Here is a 17,043-nt window from a genome sequence, read left to right on the forward strand (position 1 = left end):
AGACAATTTGGGTGATCTCGCGAAATATTCGATGGCACCCCTTCTTCTAGTCCATCTACCAGGGAAGTGTTTCTAATAAAATGTTTGAAATTCCATTCCACGGGGGATTTAAAAAACGAATCGCCATCACGACATACCCATTTCAATTGGAAAAAATAAGGATGAAGGCTTATTTTATCCGACTCCTGAAAACTAGTATACGGATATAAGAATTTTTCTAAATAATTTTTTATAAATTTTTCTCATTGAATATTTAAAAAATTTGTTTTCATATTCAAAGCTGTAAACTTTGCTGTTTTCGTCCTATGGTTGGAACCTTTGGTGTGATGTTCAAATTACGAGACAGTTTTACCACTAACTAAAACTCTTTATTTTACTTAATTTTAACGTGTTTCGTTAAAACTCATTTTTAATCTTCTCCCGAAAATGCTAACATCGTTAGCGAAACACGTGTCGAGAGTAAAAATAAAGATTTTTGGTTAGTCGTAAAACTGTCTCGTAATTTTCTGTTTTCGATAGATCGTTCTGTGTAACTAGTTCATTTTTGGTGGCCCTAGGGCACGATTTTAAAATGACAATATTGTAACGCCTTCTATCATTCGATTGGGTATGAATTAAGTCGTTGCACAAAAATAGTCAACTGGTTTATTACACACCTTCATGCTAAACGCAATGATTGTAGACTACTAAAAGGATTAGCTTACATTGTATTTATTTCGATTTAAAAGTGGCGGCAATGCTCAAACTTAAACTAGCCTCCTAGCGGCGAGGGCTAGGAGTATCTCCACAGATGTTGCGCGGTGTGCCCGGCGCTTGCGCCACCGAGATGATTCTCGAATGTCGGAGAACAGCTGGTATATTCGCGGCGGTTAAGATCGTTAGAATATAAATTTTATGTTTTATCGTTGAAAGCCAAGAATTAAAAGAAAAAACTCACAAAAACCTTTATCGTAGAAATTACTGACCATAATTGCCCAAATACTAAAATAAGTGTGATGAACGAGGCGATACAATGAGTTCTACAATGGTATTTATGTCTTTATGTCAGTTGAAGAAAAACAGACCTTAAAATATGTTTGCCCTGGACTGGAGGATATCGAATATTCCATTATGACAAAATGAAACCCACAGGTTTTCTGCATCATAGGTAGGACATTCTTCAAAATACGTTAAGATTAAATTAAAAACCCACTCCTTGGCACAATAAAATTTTACTTTATTTTTTTACAATTCTTCAGAAATTCTATTCTTTTTTCATTTTTATACTTTTTTTCCCGAAAACAAATCTGAAAATTAAAAGCAATAATAAAGCGGGCACGCCAATTAACACAACAAAAACATCAAGCAATAAATATTTGTGCCACTCTATATCAATTGTCGGACTTCTTAAATGCCTTGTTCCCCGATGACGTATAACGTACTCAGCCCACCACGTGACTCTATCCAGACTCGTCATTGGCTCGTCTTGTAAGAGCGCGCGCAAGTTCTTCATATTTGACCTATAGGAGGGATTTTCGGCCACGTCTTTAATGGTTCTCACCAACTCTTCTTTGGTCGTGTTTAGATAGTCAACATGGCGTAAGACGCCCCATTTGGCCAGTCTTACGCTGTTCATTTCTTGATCGGCAATAAATGGGATTCCTACCATAGGCATTTCTCGATCTATTGCCTCTTCTGTTGACTGAAGACCGCATTGGCTGATAAAAGCTTTGATGTTCGGATGAGCTAAAACAAAATACGTGTCTCTATATATTTTTTTAAAGTAAACTAAATCATTTAGAGGTTTAGTTTTTTAGTTGCAAGAAAAATATGTACAACTGGCTTACTCTCTTGGGTGCCAAAATATCCATGCATTTACTCGCAAGTGAAAATGCTAAGCAAAGCCTTAAGTTACAGAGTAAACGAGAATGCACCAATGATTTCCCACTTGCATTAGCTGCTAAGAAGAGTAATGCATAATGAATGCTTTTTTGCTTAATGAACACAACACTCGAAACAACTTGGTAACCCGCCTCTCCCACACGCCATTAGGCCTGTCTACGTTCAATTTGGATGAAACTCTAATTAGCAGAGCGGTAGTAGGAAAAACGCTATCGTTCTCTTTTTAACTTGTGACTTATATTTAATACTGTAATTTAATAGTCTACTGATTTTTGCATCCGAGACCTGAGTACAGGTGGTGTTATCTACAGGATAAGCACCGACCATAAATTTTTAGAAGAGAGAACTTTTTGAATCATATGCACTTTCCAGCCAAGAGTTATTCTCTGTAAACCGAACCTGTAAACTGAAATAATCATTTACTCTGACATCCAGGCTGCCTTAATATAAAGACCATCCAAGGTCCAGTTCCAAACTGGTTTAAGCAAGAGTGCAGGGTTTATCTGGACACATTATTTAGGAGGAAGTTCGAGTGTGTTAATTTCCGGAATACAGCTAAGTGAAGAGTAATGAGCGAGCCTTTTTGAAATTTAGTCTTAGTCTTGGATAAGAATTTATTACCAATAAGAAGATCATATTTCGACCAATAGACGTGATTTCGTATCACTATATTGCGAATCTATAATAATTCAATCTAACTTATGAATAGAAAAGTAGACAAAGAACTGCAGATATGCAAGTGATGAGGTGTTCTCCAAGTTTTGTATTGATCTATACGCTGGTTGACATATATATTATTGGCTGACGTTAGGAATTTAACTTAACATTCGGAAGCCTATAAAAATCTTTCCTAACAACCTTCTAATTGGATTAGTAATATAGTTGTATCAATCTGTTCCAACAGCAGGCCTGCGATTAAGGCTATTACAGCCGAAAAGGTGAGATCAAAGCTCATACTGGAGTGCATAAAGTTCTTGGAGATGCTGGTGGAGGTAAGCTGTAGGGTTCAGCGTGTCTGGGTGCCTGGTCACTTAGGTTATGCTGAAAACAAGGAAGCGAATCCCTTGCTAGACTCGAATCTGTGGACAAGTGGATCGGAGATGGACAGATCGACTAGCTAAGGCATGTAAAGATGGGCCCTTTGTCCGTTTCAGGGGACAATTTTTGCGTTTAAACTGACTGACTACTTTCTTACGGATTCTAACTGCTTGTGGGAATTGGAGAGTTCTCGTCGAGTATGTACTCTAAATATGAGTATGAACTCAAACCAGAAACCCAATTCGCGTTTGCTTCAATATTTTCCATCTCTGTGAAGGAGATTTGTTTTATTTTCTTGTTTTACTCATCTACTTTTTTTATTTTAATTTTTTAGAATTTTTTAACTTTTAATTATACATTTTTGATACCCCTGTTAGTAATTAATAATATGTGCAATACGATACAGATAGGGTTTAGGAGTTATGAGGAATGTCTTGAAGGATCAAACTTCTAGGAGTTGTTTAGTGCAACAGTAGAATCCATTTGAGTATAGGAACCCATGTCCGGAAATGTGTCACTATGCCACTACGGCCCTAAGACGCGTTTAAATTTAGAAAAAATATTGATTACCTAAATAGGATCTGATGCATTTATTTTTACCTTTTGTATATGATACCATCACAACAATTGTTCAAAATGTCTTCCTCCAACCTCAATACACCGATTTAAACGCCGTACATGATTTCGGCGGACTACACTAAAAATTTGATCCTCGTTTTGAATGATTTCAAATGCTGCTGATATTCGTCCAATTAAATCTAGCTCTGGTTCTACTGGAGTTTCGTAGACTAAAGGCTTTACATGTCCCCACAAGAAAAAATCGAGCGACGTTAAATCGGGTGACCTAGGAGGTCAAGAAACTGCTTCACCTCTGGCAATCCAACCGCTGAGCCAAATACTCGCGTACTTGTACAGCAAAGTGAGCCAGCGTTCCATCATGCTGAAACCATATTTGCTGTCTAACGTTTAGTGGAACATTTTCAAGGCGTTCTGGGCGAACTTTCTCCAAGAAACGCAGATAAATAGGTCTTATTAACCGTTCCGGTAGAAGGTATGGCCCAATTAAATAATCATCAACAATGCCTGCCCATACGTTGGCAGACCAACGATTCTGATGTTTTCTTGGAAAAATTGCATAAGGATTTTATTCGGCTCAAACATGGCTATTTCTACTATTAAAAATACCGTCTCTTGTGAAAGAGGCTTCATCGGTCCACAAAACATATCGTAAAAATTTGGTTGTGCAATGATGTGATCCAGAAGCCATCGACAAAATTGAACTCTAGGATGATAATCGGCTGCAGTCACACCTTGAACTTTCTGGAAGTGGTAAGGATGGAGTTGTTGCTCGTGAGGTACCCGCCAGGCAGAAGCGTTACTCGTATTCATATTCTTAGCGACGTCACGTGTGCTATTTGATGGTTCATCGGCAACTCGCTGAAGCACTTCTTCTTCAAATTCGACCGTTCTTACGGTTCGAGCAACACCAGTATGCATCTTGGTCTTAAACATGCCTGTCTCAGCGAGCCGCCGCGCCGATGAACCGCAATAAACTTTTTGTATCCAGGATGCTGTCGTTCGGGATAACGTTGATGATACAACCGCGATGCTGCTCGTGCATTGCAGTTTGTTGCTCCGTATGCCAAATGCATATCCGCCAATTCTTGATTGCTAAAGTTTTCCATTAGCAATAAATGTTTAAAAATTGTAAGCTATAAAATTTTTAAACATGACATTGAGAATTGGCATTGATAGGCGTTGATTTTAAACAATTGTTGTTATGGTATCATGTGCAAAAGGTAAAAATAAATGCAGCAGATCCTATTTAGGTAATTAATGTTTTTTATAAATTTTAACGCGTCTTAGGGCCGTAGTGGCGTAGTGACGCATTTCCGGACATGGGTTCCTATTCTCAAATGGATTCTTCTGTTGCACTGAACAACCCCCAGAAGTTTGATCCCATAGTTCTGAAACACCCTGTTTATCCGCTATATTTTAATATCGTTTCTGCCTAAAAATTTCATCATAATTAATTTTTTTGTCGTTGAATTTTGAAGTAAGGTGTGCAATGAAAAAGAAGTTTGATAATTGTTTGCTATTAACTCCTAATAAAGGTCGGGTTTGTGGTTCGTACAATCCAATAATATAATATATGCTTAATGTCACTGATATTTCTACATGAGCAATCTGGATTATTTCTTGTCTCCAACCTCTTCAGATGATGTGGAGTTATGCAATGTTTCTTTCAGATTTAACATCCCAATTTCAAACCGGAGTGCCATATTGATTTTTCCAAGCCTCTGGTAACCGGTAACCGTCAGTGGGGCACGACGAGTCTCTTAAGTTACATGGGCATAACAGCCACTTTAGCTGTCCACTGCCTTATAAATTCACACATTCACAAGGTGTCAATTTAGGGAATAAAGATATGATAACATAGGAATGGATTTTTTATACGGCTATACAGTTTTTGATAAAGCATCATCAGCTTTCTTCTCTAATTAGTGTGTATATAATACTTATTTTTTTTACCATTTATTTGTTTTGGAATATGTATGTACCATGTAAGATTTAATATAACTTGATCTTATAAGGTAAACTATTCAAATAAATGTCCCCTATTTACTTTTATACTTAATTTAAGGGTTTTATGGGGCTATTTAACAGACATGTATTACAATATCTGGAGCCGCAAAAATAACTTATTCAAAAAAGTAGGAATTAAAACAGAACTAAATGAATAGTCGATTAAAAAATATAGTGTAAAACATCTGCGGAATTAAGTTATCTAGAAAGAATTTATCTTAAGAATAAAAAAAAAATCCATTTCTTATAGAAAGTACCATGTGTCACACGATGGGTGTTCCCATTTGACATATCAGAGTGAGGTTAGCTGGGGGTGAGGAGGTGATTGGCAGAACTTTATCAAATATAAAATTAAACGTCCTCCCGTATATCTAGATTGATGCATTATCTTTAAGAAGGTGGTTTTGAAATGAAAGCACTACCTATAACATAATGAATAATAAACTTTCTCTCCTCACCTAAAATATCTTGCTGAGGCAACCATTTCCTTATAACAACATTATCTGGCTTCCCGGGCAACTCTTCCTTTTCAAACTTCCATAGCACCTTATAAGGCAGTTCAGCAAATGCTTCCATTAACAAACCCCTGATCCTTTGTGGAATGTTGACACTTTTCACGTTTGAACCTAGACTAAAGTATATCACCCCATTTTTGGCAGTTTCTATTATCTCTCTTATGTCCTATAAATAAAATAAAATAATTTATTTCCAGATAAGAAAATTTCGCATCTAGTCACCTCTGGTAAGGGTTTTGGTTTTTGTATGTGCATAAAACTCATGGGTATAACTGTTGGTACCATTGGCCTAGGAGTGTACAAAATTGGGTTGATATTCAAAAAAATAGCGCTGACGTTTCTTTCAAGGTCTGCTAAGTATGGCAAGTCCTCTCCTAGGTATTGTTTAGCGATTTTGTCACACCTGGGCATTGCTACCCAATAAACGTAGAGTCTGGACCATATGAAGTAAAGGGTACTCTTCAATCTTTCATAAAATCTACAATTAGAGTTCTAGAGACTTCTAATTAATAAAATATAAAGATATTTTTAGTTAATAAATAAGAAATCTTACGTCAGCTCTCCATTGTAAGGTAGAAACATCTCAGAATACAAGGCGGGCGGATTGGGATTCCCTGCAGCAATGTGAGTTCCTTGCCAACCCCCCATAGAAGACACCCCTACGATAGGTGCTTTCAATTTTGCCCCTAAAGCAAACATAATCGGGCTCACATAGATCTGCGAAATTATTAAGTCGAATTTTTGATTGGGGTCGTTACAAATTTTTTTGAATTGCGAGTTGTTGAGGATCGCGTGTGCGAATTCGTCGTACATAGCAAATATTTTTGGGATTTTGTGGTGAACTGGGTCCTAAAAGAAATATTTAAATGTGTTGCTTAATAGAGTATTGAGATTTAATAAAAATGCACAACATTTGCTCAACAGAGGTAAGTAGATATATCGTTATATGTCATTATTAACCATTAATCAGCAACTAGCCACTGACTTAGTAGTAGGGACCTGTATAATTTGATCACAATTCAAGTTGCTACACCATTAGTGAGCGTGATTTTGGAAGTAATGCTCCGCGCTCACTTCTGAATTACTTAACGATTTCTTAGTTTGGTGGTTAGGATTTGAATTTTGATTCACAGTATTTCCAAGAGGACCTTTAAACAGTAACTAGGCAATCACATCGTTTTTTTGAATAAATTTCTATATAAGGGTGGAATCTAGACAACCATCGCCATTTGCTGCTCATTTATTCATTCACTGTATGACTAGAACGTTCTTTTAAGGATGACATAGCAAGCACAAAGGCTCGATCTAGAAAAAAATTGGATATATGGTATAAAGACGATTTAAGAATGGCCAAGAATGGGCTGTCAGGAACTCGAGTGTATCGGAGCAATACCGAGCGAGGACAAGCCTTCTGGCTCCGGAGACAGTCCTTCAAGCGAAAGTGTCCGCCATTCTGAAGGTGGTCACCACGAAAGAAGTCAAAGAAGGCTCGGAAATGGAAATAATCATTTACTCCGACAGCCAGGCTACCTTAAAGGCCATCCAAGTATCCAGGACTAGTTTTAAGATAAAGTTGGTTTTTAATTGCAATGACGCTATTCAAGCTAAGTAGGAGGATTGAGATTGAGTCCGAGAGAGTGTAACACAGCGGGCACAAGAGCCAGGCTCGGATCATCTTTCCCACCGATTAGCCCTGAGCTTGGACTATTTAAGAAACATATTTCTCATATCCTAGATAACTGGAATGGAAAATACTAGAGAACATTGGAATAGGAACAGCGGTTGGCGAGGGTCCAAAGAACTGCTATAAAATCTAACTAAAGCTAGGATAGCGTGGCTGATCCCGGCGAACAATCCGAGGGATTGTTGAGATAATAACTGACACCTGGCTGGAGTCCTAATAGGTAATCAATTTATTTTTATCCATCTCAACACAGAAAGATCATTGTGTCCATCCCAATACCTAAATTACTACACTCACGTTAGAATTTCTCTTCCCAGTACCAGGTTATTTACTTCTGTGTTCTGCGGACTTCTATATTCAGTTTAAAAGAAGTCGTCCATATTCTCAAAGAGACCTTGATATAAATAAATCAAAAGACAACACAAAGTCTCATTCTCAAAAAAAAAAAAAAAAACAGAGACCGAGACTTTTTGTTATTATTTTTAGATTTATTTATTACCAGTTTGTCCTTCTCAAATATATAATTTCTATTTTTCAGCCTAGTATATCGCTTAGGCCATTTATATGTTGGACAGTTTCAGGTTTGCTATTTATACTTCCATTTCTGGCAGTTCCAGAGAGGTGCTGCTCTAATAGAGGAGAGACATTACCATTCCTCTTGTTTGCATATATGCTCACCTGACTAGCTATTATGTCCTCGGCCTCTTCAAGGAGTTCATCCTTACTAAGGATATAATCAAAAACGAGTAACGAATAAACCTCGCACCTTTGCTTTTCTTCTATAACATAATTTCCTCGCATTATATCATTGCTATCATCAACTGCTAAAAAAAGTTCAATACCGATATTTTTCAAATAACTCGCTGTTAGTATCGAAAGTTGAGTGCCTGTTGAATCGCGAGAGGATTATTACTTCCACATAAGTATAGCTCTTAAAGGAATTTCCGTTTTTTCATGTCGGGAAATTGGTAAAAATAAATACCGCACGTATTTGTCACGCCCGGACAACTCAGATCTAAGTCAGAATTCAAAATGAGAGTTCTTGGGTGTTCTTCTAAATTGTTGCGGATATGGAAATAGCTAATTTTTTTCATAACCTGTACACTAGAGCCTGCACTAATACTCACTACTCCTTCTTCTCGACTGTTTTTTTTTGTTATTGGTCTTATACTGTCATTTAAATTTATTATATCCACTAGCCTTCCTTGGACATAACCAACTGTGTTCCTGGCGGTTTCTAAATCCAGGCACTTCTCCACAGCCTTATACACATAGTAATTTAATATGTAAGTACAGTAAAATTGCTATAATTAAGATTATTGGTAAGTCGTGAAAGTTTCCCCACCAACCTAGCAGTTACCATTTTGCAATACAAATCGTTTTCAAAAATATCTAAAATTCCAGATTCATTGAACATGGGAAACAAATATTATGGGAAATAAACTGATGATAAACACTTTGGTGGGAAGAATGCTTTAGTTTTGTTTATTGCAGTTATCTATATATTTTTGTTGCTATTTCAAACACCATCCGTTTATTAAATGTATATGCTTTTGTGACTTCCAAAACAATATGGCAACACGTTAACTCGCTAACACACCGATGTATCACATTTCTTTACCAGGCCGCGTGACCCACATACGTCTCACGGCAACTATATAATCTTACGGAAGAGTAAAATGCAAAGCCTGATGAATTAAAAAACATCCAGTATTAGTTTTAATTTTAAAAAAATATTTTCAAGACCTATATTAGTGGGTATTGTAAATTAGGAACACCAACGTTTTATTTCATATTAAGCAAAATACACTTCACAACTGAAGAAGAAACCTTTTTAGTCAGAATAGCGATGAGACATTATTTTGACGTTTTGCTTTGGAACGGAGCAGAATATGTGACCTATAAATAATCGAGAACATAGAGTTTTCATTAATCTCAATGGAATAACCATTTCCATTTAACTCTTTAAAAATCCACAAAATTCCAGGTATGAATCTCATTACACTTAGCTTACCTAGAGCTCACAATTCGTGGGTATACTGCGAAAAGTGACCAAGTCGAATTTTTACCAATTTTAAGGTAATAAGTCCAACTAAGTCATAAGCAGATGCCGAATACCTGGAGAGTGGAAGTGACCAAGTCTAAATTAAGAAACTAGATATGACAACCAAATTATTTTCAAGAAAAACTGATCAAGTTGACTTATTCACTTTTCTATGTAACTAGAAATGTTAATATCTTTAAGAGAAAATTGACTATTACGACTTGGTCATTATTTCATGTAAGCTTTGTTTGTTTATATTCGGTAGTCATTCACGTGCAGGAAAAAAATTAATAGTTTAGTCTGTTTTAAAATGAGTTCCAGAGGCAAGTTTTTAGTGAAATTGTGTTTAGATAATGCTGAAGCTAATACACAGCAAAATAATGGTAAGTAAGAGTATTTTAATTAAATTAATTAGCTGAAAACGAGTTTGAGGTTATGTTCGATTAAAGTTTATCTGATTTTGTTCTTCTTTTTCTCTTTCAAGAGCAGAATAATATAATAGTGATCAAATAGCGGTTCTTATTAATATCTCGTTTTCAGAACCCGCTTCGTTAATCTCAGAGACACAAAAAGTATGTGTTTTACCTGTGGCAACCACAAATGAAAATTACAATGACGATCCTGAATCCATAGTAAATAGTGTTGTTGAAGGTAAAATCTTTTTCAAGAAATTAATTCCCTTTTAATTTAAATTTTCATTATAATTAGGCACATTAAGCTCTACGCCAAGAAAGTTTCAAAACGACCTACCTACATGCTCAGTAAAGGAAAATACATCTGAAAGCGATTTAGATTTTTCTTCTGGCAGCAGTGATAATTTACATACCTAGTGACCACGAAAACATGTCAAATGGAAAATCGTCTTCGGAAAGTGACACACCTGCCGCTTCAACACGTAGCTGTCGCTGGAAGAAAAGTGATCCTTCTCAGTGGAAAAGGAATATTGCCAAAAAAAATAAAATGTCAAGTTTGCTTTATAAATCTAAAAAGGGCATAGTGAAGCCAGCAAAGAAACCTAGATTAATTAACTGCGAGTCCTGTAAATTTAAATGCTCCTTAAATTTTAGTGATGAGTTGAGGAACAATTTATGTTCACAATTTTGGGCTCTTGACTACAAAAGACAAAAAGACTTTATTGTTTGTTATGTTACAAGTAAGGAACCTGCTTGTAGAAGAGTTCGATCAGGAACAGGTGCTCAAAAAACTAGTAGCAGATTCTATTATTTTTTAAAGGAAGGCACAAAAGTTCGGGTCTGTAAAACATTCTTTTTACGTACTTTATGTATTAGTCATGGATCAGTAGACAAAGCTTTTTCTGGGGTAAATGAATCAGGCATATTTTTTACTGATGACAAACGTGGTCGAAGAACACCAGCTAATAAGAAAAAACCAGAAATCATTGAAGCAATAAAAGCTCACATACAAAGTTTTCCAACCATGGCCTCTCATTATTGTAGAGCAACAACTAAACGGAAGTATTTAGATTCTATTTTATCAATAGTTAAAATGTACGCTTTGTACGCTGAAGAATCTGAAAATGCCCAAAAAGAATATGCCTCCCGAATAACTTACCGGCGGATATTTGGAACAGAGTTTAATTTATCCTTTTTCAAGCCTAAAAAAGATCAATGCCTGATATGTACCAACTACCAGGCTACAAAATCAGCTGATTTAAAGGAAAATTATGAGTCTCACATTCAAAGACGGGATGAAGCTAATGCAACAAAAAACTCAGATAAAGAACGCGCTCTGAACGACGATAATTTTGTAAGCGTTATAATTGTATTATTATATTTATAATTGTAGTATTATTGTACATTTGATTTACAAAGCGTTTTACAAATACCGTCTTCAGATGTTTTACTTATGTATTACAGCAAGAAACTATGTGCATATAACTTCACAATATATGAGGCAGCAACAAAAAAAGCCTACTGTTATGCATGGACCGAAATTAATGGCCAACGAGGTAGTTCAGAAATAGGAACATGCTTACATTCATATAAAATTTGCCACAAAATATTACGGAAATAAGTTTGTTTTCTGATACCTGCAGCGGTCAAAATAGAAATCAGTTTATTGCGGCCTTATTTATGTTTTTTTTTATTGTACATTTTGTACAAAATAGTAACTTAAGTGTTATACAACATAATTTCTTAGAGTCTGGTCACTCATACATGGAGGCAGACTCTATGCACAGTGCTATAGAGAATGCAAAAAAAAATTTACCAGTATATACCATGCATGATTGGTGTAACATTTTTCGATTAGCTCGCTCCAATCGTGGACGAAATAAAACAAATGGACCATACAACGTTCATGAATTAAAGTATAGTGATTTCTTTGACTTAAAAGCACTAGCTGCTCGTACTTTTAAGAATAGAACTATAGATGAAAACAGTATTCGCGTAAATTGAAATCATTGCGAAATGGAGAAATTCCTACATCCAAAAGTGACCAAGTCAATATTTTTTTCAAATTTGTTAAAGGTAACAACAATATTAAGTACTAAATTAATTTATGAATTCCATATTATAATATAAATCTTATAAAATCTTATAAAAAGAAAAAAGAACGAATATTTTGCTTTATCTATAAACTTTAAATCCCGATAAAAACTGCAAACCTTTAAATTGATTTATTTACAAACTATGGCTTGACTTTGTCAGGTTTCGCAGTATACCCACATGCCCTTTTTAACTTTTAACTAACCCCCATTAACTTTTAACGCTTACCTACCTCTTTAGACATAAAAAATTCAAATCCATGTCTGAATATGATCTCGTAAGTTTCTTTGCTGGTATCTATTTCCGTTAAATTCGTTAAATTTGAGTCGTTTATTGGATGTGGGGTCACCGCAACTACTTTATGACCACTAAAACATTATGAAATTCAATTTAAAAAATTCAATAAAACAAATATTGATTGTTATATTTAAGTTAGAAACAACTGAGAGTTTAAAAAAGCTAGAAAGCAGTTCATTGTGTCATTAATATAAAAATCGCGTACTTACCGTAAGGAAAGTGTCCTAGAAATGGGCTTGAAGGTCGCTTGATGGCTCACTGCGGGCATTTGAAAAACACATAAAATTCGGGCACATTTATTTTGTGAAATTAAGAAAATACCGAAGAAATAAATAAAAACTAAGACTTTCATAGTAAAAAATTTAAATTTGCGTAAAAATTAGGCTCGTATACTGTTAATCTGTTAAAGTGCAATTACTGGTCATTAAAAGATAACGTTTTGTAAACAGCAAACAATCTCATGATTCATGTTTGAATTGTAAAGTTCTTGTATAGGCAGGGACGCACTTCGTATTTTTGATCGAGATAATGATTTTTTTATCATATTTACGTAATTTGTGTTCTTGCGCTCTTATATAATTAGAGTTGGCAGTATGTCCTTATTTCTTACTGCATCCTATGAAAATTTATTGAGGCTCTTGAAAACTGTATTTAAATCTAATACCGGCAAATTAATGATAACACATAACACTGCAAGAATCGCTTCTGTTCCAATACAGTGATAAGTTGAACATAGCGCAACAGAAAATGAAATTGAGTACTGTTCTCTTAAGAGAAATGTTAAAAAGAAGCCTCTATACCAGTTTCTTTATCCTTTTTTCTAAGGGATGATGGATTGGGAGCCAACCCCGAATACTTCATAATCAGAAAACAAAAATTTTAAAAAAAATAAGAAAAAATATTTACAAAAAATATTTTAAAACCCTGTCCTGATGTAATATGTAAAAGACCTACACTCCTTATAAGTAAATCATCAGTGAACGACAATAAGTAATGATGTAATTTTTTGTGATTTTATATCAGCAGATGCGTAGACTTTATTATACTATACAGGGTGTCCCGAAAGTAAAACTGATTGGAAAATTGATTTGCCAAAACTGAATTTCCGACGGCGGCCATTTTAGGGTGACTCGACATTAGGAAAATTTGACAGTAGCGATGTTAGTGACATTTTTTACTTTTTTTAGTGTTGGGTGCGAAGGCATCGCCTCGTGGGTCAAGACAAATTTGAAGAAATTATTGGCTATCTATTTACTAAAATTTATAGTTTTAAGTTTTATTTTTGATAGAATTTAAGTATAGAATTTGGATATATATTTTAACCAATATTTCAACAAATTTTATTGATAAATATTCTTTTCTCTTAGAGAATAGAAAAGGCATTCTTACTAATGTCTTTCAAAGATAGCTTAACTAGTGAGCAGGAAATTGTTATACAAAAGCACTGTATACAGTTTAAGCAGAGGTTGTAAAAATTTTTATAATTAACTGCATTAAAGACTTGCACTCTATTAGGATGAAGGTCTGTGCAACTATTTGTGATCAAGGTAGTATTAATATAGCCACTATAATAGAATTAACTATTGAGTACACTGAAAACAAGCTAACTCTATATCACCTTGTTGTTAATGGGCAATTTATTACTATAAAATATAATATTGTGTAACTTGAACGTTGAACACTATTCACTCTTTTATTATTTCATCTATTATATAACTATACAAGATAATATAACTATACATCTTTAATTTTTGGACTTGAACAAATGCAGACTATACCAGCAATTTATTAATTGGCATACATGGCCTGTCTATAGGATTTTTATATTTATTATTGTTGATTTTTACGGTATATATTGCTTGTAAAATTTATAATCACTTGTACTATAAGATAACAAATATCCCAAATGTATTTATTTTTAAGAAGGCGCTCAAAATTTTCCTACTCGAGAAAAGCTGCTCCTCTTGATAAGTTTTTTTACTAAAATTTCCAGCAATAAATGTTTGTATCGGTGGGCAATTTTCTGGAACTAGATAATTAGTTGTATTTGTAAATTGGAACTTTAAATAATTTATATGTATGTAAGATATACATATGTATATTGATATAAGATGTTTTAATAATGTTTGTATTTTTTCTTTTTTGCACGGTGAATATAATTTAATGTTGAAAGTACGAAGTACTTTCAACATTAGAATAAAATAAATATTAAAAAATCTTAATTGTGTTAAAAGTTCTTATTATCTATTTATTTCTTCTTATTATCTAATTAATACATGCATTTTATTTTATTTTTTCTAGCCTTATAAATTAATACAGAATATACATTAATTATTCGAACGGTAGTACCCTATAATATTCGATTTACATCTCGCGTTATAACACCAGTACGCACTTTAATGTCAACTACTCGGATAACACCTTCCTTTCCAGGGTGCAATTTTACCACTCTACCCAACTGCCACTTTAAAGGAGGCAAATTATCGTCTTTAATTAGAACAAGAGCCCCACCTTTAACAAAATTTTTGAATTCTGTATAAAGAATTCAAAGAAATATTCTTTCTGCCACCTGTCCCAAAAGTGCTGCATCCATCATGTACTGTAGGTGCTGCTATTTCGAAAGCCTGTTTTCTGGAACGTGATGAAGGTCCGGTTCAGGGAGGCTCGTGATTGGTTTTCCAATTAGAAAATGTGCTGGCCTCAATGAACTAAGGTCGTCTGGATATTGTGTAAGTAGATATAATGGTCGATAATTTAATATTCCTTCAATCTGGGTCAAAATACTACAAAATTGCTCAAAAGTAAGACGTGTCTCACCAATAACCCTTTTTATATGGTGTTTAGCACTTTTAATTCCAACTTCCCCCCGAAACTGGGAGAGCGAGTCGGAATAAAATGCCATTGAATCTGGTCACTTACAACATTATTGGAAATATTATTCGTATTATTATTTAGAAATTCATACAATTTTAAAAGTTCGTTATTAGCACCTACATAATTTAAGCCATTATCAGAATATATATTAGAGGTTTGCCACGCCTACTAATAAAACGTTTCAATGCGGACATAAATGCTTCCATAGTAAGGTCTGAGAACAACTCAATATGTACAGCCTTTGTACTCATGCATATAAATAATAGTACAGTAAATCTGTCAAATTTGTGACGAAAAATTACCTAAACACTTTTTTTTCGGAAATCGTTAAAAGAGCATACAAAAAACTTGAAATTTGTGACCTTGACGCGTACCGGGTTTTTAAAAAAACTCAAAAGTTTTTTGGATTTCATTTATCTCGGAACGTTTTTGGAACAATTTGTAAGGACAAAAAATGTCGGGGACATCATTTTCTACAACTCTTCTCATTGAGTCCACTTGCTGCGATGAAAATTACAAAAAGTAGATGGCGCCAAAGTACCCAAAAAAGTATTTTTTCGCTTTTTGGGATAAAAATTTTTTATTTATTGCAAAACTGTCAACGAAAAAGTTGTTCGTCACAAAAAAACCTACAAAATTCATTTAAAAAATTTTCTTAGCCGAAAAACCGTTCCCTAGTTATAGCGTGTACAATTACGACCATTTTGCTTTGTATGATGAAATCAAGTTTTTTCATACTCAAAATATGTAAAAATGTTCTTCCATATTTACAATAAGAAAAAATATTTTCAATTGCAAAATTATAAATAATAATAATGAACAATAATAAGAAAATTAAAAATATTATATGATTATTTAAGAAAATAGTATATGAATATTAACTTCAATGGTCAAAAGAGATATAAAAAAATTTCATGCGCAGTCGTATAACATTTATAATAAAAAAGAAATTATAAATTATCTTGTTAGAATATTCCTTGTTGGTAAACTGTGAAAGAATTCGATGAAAGTTGTTTCTTTCAAGATAATCTTCGTTTAAAATGTTTTGTACTTACATTAATCCTTGTTCTGTCAGCTTGTTGCACTTATCACTAATATGTGGTTATAATTACAGTGAAATTAACTGTCATTACTTATTAATTCATGTTTAATAATTAAAGTTGTTTGTAATTCTTACTTTTAAATTATTACTTTAAAAATTATTATGTTTGCTCACTTTGATAAGGTTACATAAGATTTTTTCATTTTATAATAAAGTACGAAAAAAAATTGTTGTTTATTATTTTACACATTTACAATAGGTGCAATTGTTTATTTACTTATTTATTAAATACATTGACGTGTAAATCACCCTTTTGCAATAATAATACATAGTAGTACATGAGTAAATATAATAATAATATAAACAAAGTTTGAAAACCTAATAAAATTAAATTAACTTAGTCGGTGATGGACAGATGAACTGCGTAAAAATTAAAAAAAAATCACAAAAAAAGATCATTATCGTTTATAAAAACCCTTTTGCAATAATAATACATAGAAGTACATAAGTGCATTATATGTAATAATAATATAAACAAAGTTGGAAAACTTAATAAAATTAAATCAACTTTCGGT

At 33.8% G+C, this 17,043-nt stretch overlaps 4 protein-coding genes across 7 annotated transcripts in view; 3 read left to right on the forward strand and 1 right to left on the reverse strand.

Moving 5' to 3' along the window:
* The window catches only part of LOC126747854 (proteasomal ubiquitin receptor ADRM1 homolog), a 421,821-nt gene that overhangs the window by 348,722 nt on the left and 56,056 nt on the right, over positions 1–17,043 (forward strand). The window lies entirely within an intron of this gene.
* Positions 1–17,043, forward strand: part of LOC126747911 (ER membrane protein complex subunit 7 homolog) — a 325,016-nt gene that overhangs the window by 237,666 nt on the left and 70,307 nt on the right. The window lies entirely within an intron of this gene.
* Positions 1,193–13,002, reverse strand: LOC126747833 (UDP-glycosyltransferase UGT5-like). Of its 2 annotated transcripts, none has more exons than XM_050456740.1 (6): positions 12,762–13,002; positions 12,488–12,623; positions 6,574–6,737; positions 6,243–6,498; positions 5,964–6,186; positions 1,193–1,725 (listed from the first exon to the last, which is right to left on the reverse strand). In XM_050456740.1, exons 1-6 carry the CDS (start codon positions 12,902–12,904, stop codon positions 1,244–1,246), a joined length of 1,404 nt encoding a protein of 467 aa, XP_050312697.1. In that variant the 5' UTR covers positions 12,905–13,002; the 3' UTR covers positions 1,193–1,243. The 2 variants fall into 2 exon arrangements, with proteins under 2 accessions (XP_050312697.1, XP_050312692.1); XM_050456735.1 differs by having other exon boundaries at positions 6,574–6,869; positions 12,762–13,001.
* Positions 9,627–11,563, forward strand: LOC126747890 (uncharacterized). 2 transcript variants are annotated; one of them, XM_050456849.1, is made up of 3 exons: positions 9,627–10,131; positions 10,289–10,399; positions 10,457–11,563. In XM_050456849.1, the coding sequence occupies exon 3, from the start codon at positions 10,592–10,594 to the stop codon at positions 11,546–11,548; it is 957 nt and encodes a 318-aa protein (XP_050312806.1). In that variant the 5' UTR covers positions 9,627–10,131; positions 10,289–10,399; positions 10,457–10,591; the 3' UTR covers positions 11,549–11,563. The 2 variants fall into 2 exon arrangements, with proteins under 2 accessions (XP_050312806.1, XP_050312816.1); XM_050456859.1 differs by lacking the exon at positions 9,627–10,131 and having other exon boundaries at positions 10,278–10,399.

Source organism: Anthonomus grandis, chromosome 2 (assembly GCF_022605725.1).
Source record: "Anthonomus grandis grandis chromosome 2, icAntGran1.3, whole genome shotgun sequence".
NCBI lineage: Eukaryota > Metazoa > Arthropoda > Insecta > Coleoptera > Curculionidae > Anthonomus > Anthonomus grandis.

Excerpts from the sequence above, each read along its gene's own strand:
- LOC126747890 (XM_050456849.1), top strand. The coding sequence starts at position 10,592 with ATGTCAAATGGAAAATCGTCTTCGGAAAGTGACACACCTGCCGCTTCA.
- LOC126747833 (XM_050456735.1), bottom strand. The coding sequence starts at position 12,904 with ATGAAAGTCTTAGTTTTTATTTATTTCTTCGGTATTTTCTTAATTTCA. Across the intron at positions 6,870-12,487 it reads AATTTTTTATGTCTAAAGAG|GACCCAGTTCACCACAAAAT; the intron begins GTAGGTAAGCGT and ends TATTTCTTTTAG. Across the intron at positions 6,187-6,242 it reads AACCAAAACCCTTACCAGAG|GACATAAGAGAGATAATAGA; the intron begins GTGACTAGATGC and ends TTTTATTTATAG.